This window comes from Monopterus albus, unplaced genomic scaffold (genome assembly GCF_001952655.1).
Source record: "Monopterus albus unplaced genomic scaffold, M_albus_1.0 scaffold110.1, whole genome shotgun sequence".
Classification (NCBI taxonomy): Eukaryota; Metazoa; Chordata; class Actinopteri; order Synbranchiformes; family Synbranchidae; genus Monopterus; species Monopterus albus.
Genome location: NW_018127990.1, coordinates 513,998 through 523,337, shown reverse-complemented (window position 1 = coordinate 523,337; position 9,340 = coordinate 513,998). Strand labels below are relative to the sequence as shown.

General features: G+C 42.0%; 1 protein-coding gene across 1 annotated transcript in view; it reads right to left on the bottom strand.

Annotated features, from left to right (window-relative positions):
• Window positions 1–9,190, bottom strand: part of ccdc71 (coiled-coil domain containing 71) — a 10,552-nt gene extending 1,362 nt beyond the window's left edge. The window contains exons 1-2 of the mRNA XM_020611174.1: window positions 9,069–9,190; window positions 6–315 (exon numbers count right to left, since the gene is read on the bottom strand). Of these exons, the coding sequence (XP_020466830.1) occupies window positions 6–305 (300 nt within the window). The 5' untranslated portion in view covers window positions 306–315; window positions 9,069–9,190. The remainder of the gene's footprint in view (window positions 1–5; window positions 316–9,068) is intronic.
• Window positions 9,191–9,340: the final 150 nt, after the last annotated feature.

The following is a 9,340-nucleotide window of genomic DNA, read 5'->3' as shown; positions in this document are numbered from 1 at the left end:
CCCTTAGTGGGTTGCTTCAGCATGTCTTCAGTCAGAGGTTGGTTTGTGCAGGAGCGGTAGCCATACACGTCCTTGCTGTGCAGCACAGTGGGCTTGTGGCCCTCCTCACTTAGCTCCTGCAGGAAGGTGACCAGCTCCTCTGTGTTTGAGAGGTCACGGGACATTGGGCTGAGGATCTTCAGAGCATCCAGGAGGACGCTGTGCCCTGCTGATGAGATCCGAGACCAAGAGTGAACCGCCCTACGCTCTTCATTTGTGAATGCCAATGGCCGGCCGACCAAGGGGGCCCGTGCCTCATCAGCCATGTTTGTAGTCCTGTTGGGAAGAAAACAGAAAGTATGTGGTTGAACACCATCACATGAAGGAATAACTCAGTGATAATTATCATTCGGTCCTTTTTAGTCAAAAGTTATGTTGCATGTATTTTATTCCCCATTTACTATATTCCTGTTTTTATTTTATAATGGGGTAAAATAATATTTGAAAGTCAGACCTCCATATGGTTAACATTCCCATGTGATAAACAGACAACAGGAAAAATTATATCTTAAAGACATTAAATGTTGGTCATACATAAATTAAAAACAGGCAATTACCAGCTTATTTAAAATTTAAAGCTTTCCTTTACCTTGCTGCTCACACAGTGCTGGCCGATAAATTGTGACAGAGAAAATGTGATTGTTTCTTTGCATTTTTGGCATTAGCAGCGAGATCCATTGCATCAAACCAAGTGCTCCCTTTTCCTCACTAAGCTGTGTTAACCAGTAACAGGTTGTATAACCACTTGACTCACCACCACAAAACACAACATGTTTTGAATATGAAAAGGGACTGAAGATTAATTTTACCAGTTCACATTTCGAGGAGGAAAAGTTCATGTGCATGACTAAAGCTAGTGGATCCAATGTTGGGAAAGTGGCCTCCCTGAATAGTTGGACAAGGATTCAATATCGGGTCCACAAGCTACATCTGGCTATAGGTGAGCTGTGACAGAGGATAATCATATGTGTGTGTGTGTGTGTGTGTGTGTGTGTGTATGTAAAAACAATAACCTAGAATTATCGCTTTGCAGTTGTATGCTTCTGCCAACCAGTCAAATTCACAGGAATGGACAGACATGGGGTCACTTTGACCACCAAAATCTCAGTTCATCCTTGAGTCCAAGTGGACACTTGTGCCACATTTGAAGAAATTAGCTAATGGCCTTCTTGAGATATTGGATTCATAAGATCAAGCCATACAGACAAACTGAGAACCTGAAAACATAATGCCTCCATCCACAGTTATCGCTGGAGCAGAGGCACAAAAATGTATTTCTCTCCTGTTCACATTAGTGCAGACATGTTCCAGGTCTTACCTGAACATTTCTCTACTATAATGGTTATTTCTGCCAGTTCTAGGTGCTGTGAGCTTCCGATCCACTGATCTCCTTGATACTTATTAAATGTGATCAAGAAACTGTAGCATGTTCTGCAGAGTCCACAGCAAAATGTTTGTGCTAAGTGTTGTTTGAATGTAAAATCTAAGCATGAAGATGTATTGTTAGAGCCATTGACACACACTGGAGATTTTCAATAGGTAGATTAATGCTCAGGGGAGAGGCTAGCTTACTGTCTGTCAGCAGCAGGGCAATCAGATGCCTCACGTAACCAGACCAGGAGAGAGTAACATAGCGACTATAAGGACACTGTATAGCTCCACATATGCTGTGAGGTCAAGCCCAGCTGGCCCATTACTCAGAGCTGACAAGCAGAAGCGACTGTAGATTTTCCTAGTTCACCACCAGTTGTACATGTTTATACCCTCCATATAAATGAGCAGTGTTAGCTGTCATGACAACCAGGACCACTGGGACAGGTGAAGCAACGCCCAGGGATCCTCTTCCACCAGGAGAAAAACTTGATCTGGTAATTCAGGGAGATTTGAAGGAAGGGAAACTGCCACAAATTTTATCTTTTTCATTTGCAGCACCAAACACCAAAGACCTAACAATTAATAAAAAATAAAACAGGAGAGAAATGTAAAGATGTGAAATGTTCTTTCATGTCAAATGGACGGTCTTAAAATTAAAAACGTGCCAAGCCCCAGTCTTAGCATTTTACTGATTTCTTCACTAAGATTCAGATTTATCTCTCTGATGACGATTTATTTTCTTAAGCTTCCCAACCTAAACAGCTTTTGAGAAAATCAAAAGGTCTATACTATACATTCAGTCGATAATACACAATTAAATGTGCCAAAGAATGGGAGAGCATTCATATTGAAACTCAGTATAGAAGTTAAGTGATGTTTACCCATTATTTGGGCCCAAAGAGGGGGGTGTCAGGCAATGCCGTCATAAATCTTCAGAGCCCACAATAAACAAAAAAACCATTTTCCAGATCTACCCTTAACACAAAGCATCCCTAAACCCTATCCTCACCTATGCAAAGATCAGATGTGTGGCTTGTCACACAACATCTGCATTGTATTTGCTCAGATTAAGCAGCAGCTGATCCAGCTGGCTTGTAATGGGAGTCACCTCTGAGAGCCGGGTCCGCTCAGGTGTCCAACCACTGACACTGTTCTACCAAGACTGTCTAACAGAAGGAGACTAGTAACAATCCCAATGAGTCTGTAACTATATTATCACCAACACAATTTCTGTGCGAGTGTAGGAGTGAAGGAAAGTCTACAGGGTCATCAGCTGGGCACCCTCTCACCAACTGGTGTTTCATTGAGTTGGGCCCACAACACCAAGAAGGCTCAACATCATGTTCTAGTGTCCCAGAACTATTGCCCTCTTTGTCTGCACCCACACACCCCTTCTTCTACTTAGACTAATTCAGGCCAACTCTTAGTCACTAGGACTAGAAAACATTTCGATTGGTGTTCTAGCCACCAAATATTTCAAATAGCTCACCAAGTAACTAGCCAAACTTCTGCTTCCATTTATACTGCATCAGAAACTACCCTATTTTTTACCCAACTCACTCGCTTTTCTATTACACCAGAGCCACTCACTGGAGCTTGCTGCACTATCAGATGGATTTCTAATTACCTGTCTTAGGCTCCACCCTTTTATACCCAACTCACCTGGCAGAGAGACAGCTGGCTACAAATCCCCTATAACCAACCTCCATGAGGTGGACTTTAACTCTCCAGCCAGGCTCCTCTGCCTTCATAGCTAATTCTGTGTATTTCAGTTTCTCTTTCTCATAAGCTGTATCCACACTGTCTTCCCAGGAAACTGTTAGCTCAACATAATTCAGTCCGCTGTGCTTCTGACCAGTTTTTCAACCAAGGCGATGACTGTTGGATTTTAAATAAGCAAAATATATTTGTGGATGACCATACTACATCAGTGGTCCCCAACCTTTTTTGTACCAGGGACCGGTTTCATGCATGAAAATCTTTCTGCAGACCGGGTAGAGGCGCGGGGGTTCCAATAACAAAAACCTCTGTCAGTTCATAGTATGTCATCTGAATGCAACAATTACACTTTATATTAGGCAATTACAATAATTCTACACTATTATATCAACTCACCATAATTTCAGTGGGAGCCCTGGTTCTTGTTACCCTGCAACTAGAAAAAAATTCCAAGGGCTTATCTGTTAACGCAGGGTGTTTTGTTTCAATGGGGCAAAGCATTTTTGACGGTTTCATGGCTTCATTAGCTTGTCGGTCACTGCAAATTATGCATAGCGGGTGTGGAGCTGGTGTATCACCTGTTGCAATGAACCCGCAAATTAAGTACGAATCGTGGTATTTTCTTTTAAATGCAGCTTTCTTTTTGCTGGCAGTCTGTGACCCTTCTGCTGTCCCATCGTTTGCTCGTTCCTTCCCAAAAAACTCACCAGTGAATTTTGTTTTTGGCTCTCTTTTTTTTTTTTTAAGGGTTAGCTTGTGTCGCTGATGCGTAAAATGGCGTGCCACAGTCAAGTGCGGTAGTGAGGCAAGGGCAGAAACAGTCGTTTTTCAAACTAAGACTAATGCAAGAAAAATAACTAAAATTTTAACCACAAAATTTTTTCTTTGCGGCCCGATACCAGATGATCTGCGGACCACTACCGGTCCGGGGGTTGGGGACCCCTGCACTATATGATGTGTTATAGCGTGGAGTCGACGGTATTTAACCCTTCAGCGGGGGGGTTTTTCAAAGCGTGGTAATCAACCAATGATATTTAAAAGAAGTGGTAATACTAGCCCTTGGAAATTTTACCGTGACACCAGTAACCGTTTCATCCCTATATCAAATCAGTTATGATGCAAGTGTAATGTTAATGGAAAGTTCCTTCTGTTGATCAATGAGCCCAGGGCATGTTCATTTCCAGCCATTTAATGCTTAATCCTGGGTACCGCTATCTTAGTTTTGCACCCATCATAACTCCAAATAGTCTGTAATTATTTCTGAACAATAAAACCAAAGAGCCTCTTCCTGAAAACGACAACTCCTGTTGCTGGTGTTGTGTCAAAATATGTCTCCACATCAAGATGTGTTTCCCCTAACATTATTCTAACCACACCCACTGAGGGGGGCACTACATGAAACTGAGTTTTGAACAGGGAAAAGACATCTCAATGGGGGAACTTAAAAACATTGACAAATAAGCTACAGTATGTTTTCAACAATGACAATACCTCAAATCCTACCTGACATGTTTGAGCCAGAATATGAGAGTAGACAACACAACGAACCGCAACAGCATTAATTAATTTGAATTTCTCCTCCATGGCATAATGCATACATAGTAAATTCTCCAGCCTTAAAAAAAAAATTCTCTACAGAAACAATGCATTAACAGGCATGCAATGGGGTTTATTCGTCCCACCAAGCAGTGGAAACTCCATGGTTGATAAATCCAACCAGTGATCACTATGTCTTCCCCCACAAATCCCTCGCATTACAACCAACCACATACATTCCCAACAGGTAGCCCTGCGCTGACAACATCATGGATTGTTAGAATCCTCCCGCCAACTGGCAACATACGCATGTGGCAAACACACTGGCCTAAAGCACTCAAAACAAACAGGTTCTATGCTCCTGGAGGAATCCAGCATTGGTGAACTGATCCTTCACCACTCCAGGGGTCTTCACTGGTCAGATAATTGTAGGTTAGATGTATGCAGTCTTGCATGAAGACACACAGCCAGGAGAATATAACCATACAAGGAAATCCACAAACTACATAAGTACACCTCATTTTTTTGAGCTTTCAGTCATGTTTAAGATGATAATTCACGTTGCAAAATGACAGATTGGAACTGGCCAGTTTTCAGTGTGATCAGCCTTGACCGGTGACTGACCAATCATTCAGATTTAGAGGCACAACAGTTCACACTGTGGCACAGACAAGAGGCATAGCAAGTAGAGCACATAGCATCTTGCGTGCACCTTGAGTGAGGCTCGCGCTTGTGGCTGTATGGGGAACGTGTTCATTTGCAAGCTGGAAGCGCTTGGTGAACAAACAACACAAAAAGTAAACTTTTTACAGGAGGTTTTATGCTTATTTTTTGAGTTTTATAAAATTTGATTTAAAAAAATGCTACATATGTTTACAGTATCTCAATAAGTCTAATCGCAACCCCTGTATCATGATACATATCATAGCCAGATTCTTGACAATACACAGCCCTAAACGATCACAAAATAATGTTTTATTTCTCTGATTCTCTGCTTTGTTTTGCTAGGACCCCTCCCTCTCTTCATTCACATGTTAGCTTGCTCGGGCCGCACTACTTGTCTTCTCTCTTGGTGGAGTAGATTTAGAAAACAGCAGTGAAATTAAGACAAAAAGACCTAACATCAAGCTGACGAATAGAACACACCCAGAACATGCATGCACTAGAGTTCTACCGAATGTCCAGCGTTAGTTGCCAAGTTTTTTTTCCCTTTCAGGGCTTTGTGCCGGTCCCGTGACTGTAAACTATGAATAGGTCCCATCTCACAGTGGTGAAGAATCATCTAAAAAATTCCTGGATCTGAACAACGATCTGGATCAGTACCAAAATCTAATCAATTGTTCCATGGGTCATACCCTACTTCTCCAAGAAAATTCATCATATTCCATTTATTACTTTTTGAGTTATGCTGTGGAAAAAAAAAAAAAAACAAGCCAGTGTAGGTACTAAACTGGCTTGGCCTGCCAGATTGGCTCAGGGTCCTGTGATTTTAGCTGACATCACATACTGCAAGTCAGAAAGTCTATAATGACTGAAGTACTGCTACTATGCGATTACACCATGGGAAATAAAGAAGCTCTAATAGTACGCTCATGGATTACACTCACTGTAAACTCTGCACTACTAGCCTACCTAAGCAAGCACAGCTAGTAATTTCTCGCATCATTTTTACAAACATCAAACTTAACATTAATGTTAGAAATTAATAGGCGTTTGTCTGTGCAGATTCTCAGTCATCCAGGTCATAGTAAACTGAAAAAAAAACTTAGAAAAAAATCAACTGGACTAGATTTCTAGGTCGAAGTTAACTGGGATATTGAGGTTGGTTGAAGGACAAAGGACATTCCTTTGAGGACAGTGAAGTCCAGATCTTCTCCAGAGCACATCGCTGGTTTGAGAGAGGAGTTAAGGAAGCTATTTTTGTAAAAATAGATCACCCCTCACTAAATAGGGGTGTTGGACTAAGACACAACTTGTCATCCACCTACAATCCTGTTTTGAGATCTCTGCCCAAACATGCCCACCAGGACAATGGGCGTCGGTCGACAGGGGAGGATTCAAAGACAGGTAACGACTCTCACCGATACTGGGCTATAACGATTCAGTCGTTAAGAGACATTGTTGGCCTCCAAAGGACTGAAACACCACCGAGGGGGATAAATATTTCCAGCTCAACACCAGTCAGTCAGAACTGATGAAGCCTCTTGGATGAGAGGTGAAACGTCTTCGACCTAGAAATCTAAGTCCAGTTGATTTTTTCTAAGTTTTTTTCAGTAATAGCCGTTTGCTTGGATAATGTTAGCTGAACAACACCTAGTCAGCTAGCTAGTGATCTGTTACAAACCTTACATTGACAGCTATTCTTGCTTGAGTAATGGTATCTGTTCAACAACTAGTTAGGTAGCAATTGTTATGAGCATAGCTAATATTAATGTCAGACATCATACACTTTCCAGCATTCAGCCATGTTAAATATTTTTAGTCAGATAGATATTGGATAGATACTTTATGTAATAGAAATGTTAGTGGAGATAGGGTGTCTAGTTAGACTGTTAAATGCTTAGGCCTGCTCATGAGTTTCTGCAGGGTACATCTGGTCAAGGTTACCAGTAAGAAGAGTTGATGACTGTCAGCAGACAGGGTGTTTAATATTATTATTATGATGTGTATAACTGTAGACTTACCCATAATGTTCCTATGTTCGAGTTACGACAGATACTAGAGGTCGTGAGAATGTTTTTAGCTACACACCACTTAACCAACAGACATACACATTCACACGTTGATTTGCTTCATGTTTTGACTATTGGTAGAGCCAGCTGCAAAGCTGGTGAGAGAGACGTCTCGGTTGACGTTTCTGTGTAGTATGGGGCTAGCCCAACCGAGGGGATATAATGTATAGGCCTGTTGAGGTTCGGGGTCTTTCATCTTACAACTGCCTGCGAGCAGGTTGGAGGTGCAAGATACCTGAGCGTGTAATGTTAATTTTACCTGCGATCCTTTGAATAAATCAGCACTGTTTTGAAGTTACTTGGACTGCCTCGTCTCTCAGAGTTAGCATGGTAGCAAGAACTGGTCCCTACAGCCATAATGTGTGACGTCAGCTGTAAGCACAGGAACCCAAGCCAATTGGCCAGGCCAAGCCAATTTGGTATCTACAATGGTAAAAACATTACAATGGCCACCAGTTTATTATTTGATTTGTTGGGTTCCTCTAGTTCATTAGTTGGTAATGCCCTGTGACTCTCACGTATTACACACATTTTAAACCCGTACCGTCATTTCATAAAACTCGCCCATAATCTGAAGGTATTTCATGCGTCCTCATAAACTCTAACAATACAGAATCAAAACTCATCCAGTCTAGTCCAGGAAAAACTTAAAATTTTTTATAAATCAGCTAAACTACTCAAATACTATTAATTCTGCAGAGTGCATCAGACTGTGTAAATGGTAAGTCATAGGTGACCACTGGTGGCCCTGTGCTCGACCTTCAGAATCAGAAAGAGAGACGACGTCATTTCCCGTCACCATCTTAACTTTTCAGTGAAGCCAAGTCTATCTTTACAAAAACTGAAAAATATTTGGATGTTTCCTGGACTGGACCAGATGATTTTTGATTCTGTATCATTGGATGAGATTATGAAGATCCGGAAAATACCTTCAGATTTTGGGTGTTATGAAACAACAGTGCTGGTTTAAAATGTTTGGCAATTATCAATTTGGTATGCTCCCACAGCTGGGGCTAGTAACCTCGGCACCTGGCAGAAGTAATAAAAGCAAAAAATGGCCCATCCCCCCACCCCCCCAAAAAAACCTTAACAAAATGAAGTAATTTCACTATTCACATCATCTTGTGACTGGTCCATGTGTAAACAAAAACCAGAAATACTGATTCGTTTACTTGGTTAATAAGAACAAATAAACCTAAAATAACAGAAAGGCTGATTTAGAAACAAAACAAAAAACTAGCTAACCACGGTAAAGATTCCCTAACGTGCGCAAAGCTACGTCATTCTGTAGCTCTCCAGCGCCCCCTCCTTGCGGACGCAGTAATAACACTCATCTTAATCTACAGCGCAGTCCAGCAGCATCAAAGTATAAAAAATTTAACATTCGTGTAGTCGCTACACTAAACCTCATTTACTACTTTTAGTGGTCTGGTAAAAGACGTCGCCATTTTTGACACAGACTTCTGAACTGCCAGCGACAAGCTTTGCACGCCAAACACTCTCCCAGCAAGCTTTCCTCTGCCTCAGCAGCTACTAGTTGTTGAGGCAGTCAGCTTCTCCGGCCGGTCTGGCCCTCAGCTCGCCAGGACGCATCCGATATATTCGCTGAGTCGGAAACATAATGATTACCGAGAGCAATTAAACCGCCCAACAAAAATGCGGAGTTACCTTTTAACAGTGCTGTCTGGACATCCTCTGGTCGCCTCTTTGCCGACGTTCCACGGTAAAATGGCTGCAACAACAGCGGTGTGGTTGATAGACCAGGGAGGAGAGGCGGAGGCTGGCGAGGACAGGGGGCGGGCTCTGTTACCCCCGCCGAGGGTTGAGGGCGGGGAACGACCACAAGCGACTGAAAAATTTGGTTTAACAGAGAGAAACTCCAAAGAACCTGCAAGTGAAGAACATTAAGTTTTATAAAATACCAATGTTTTGAAAAGCAA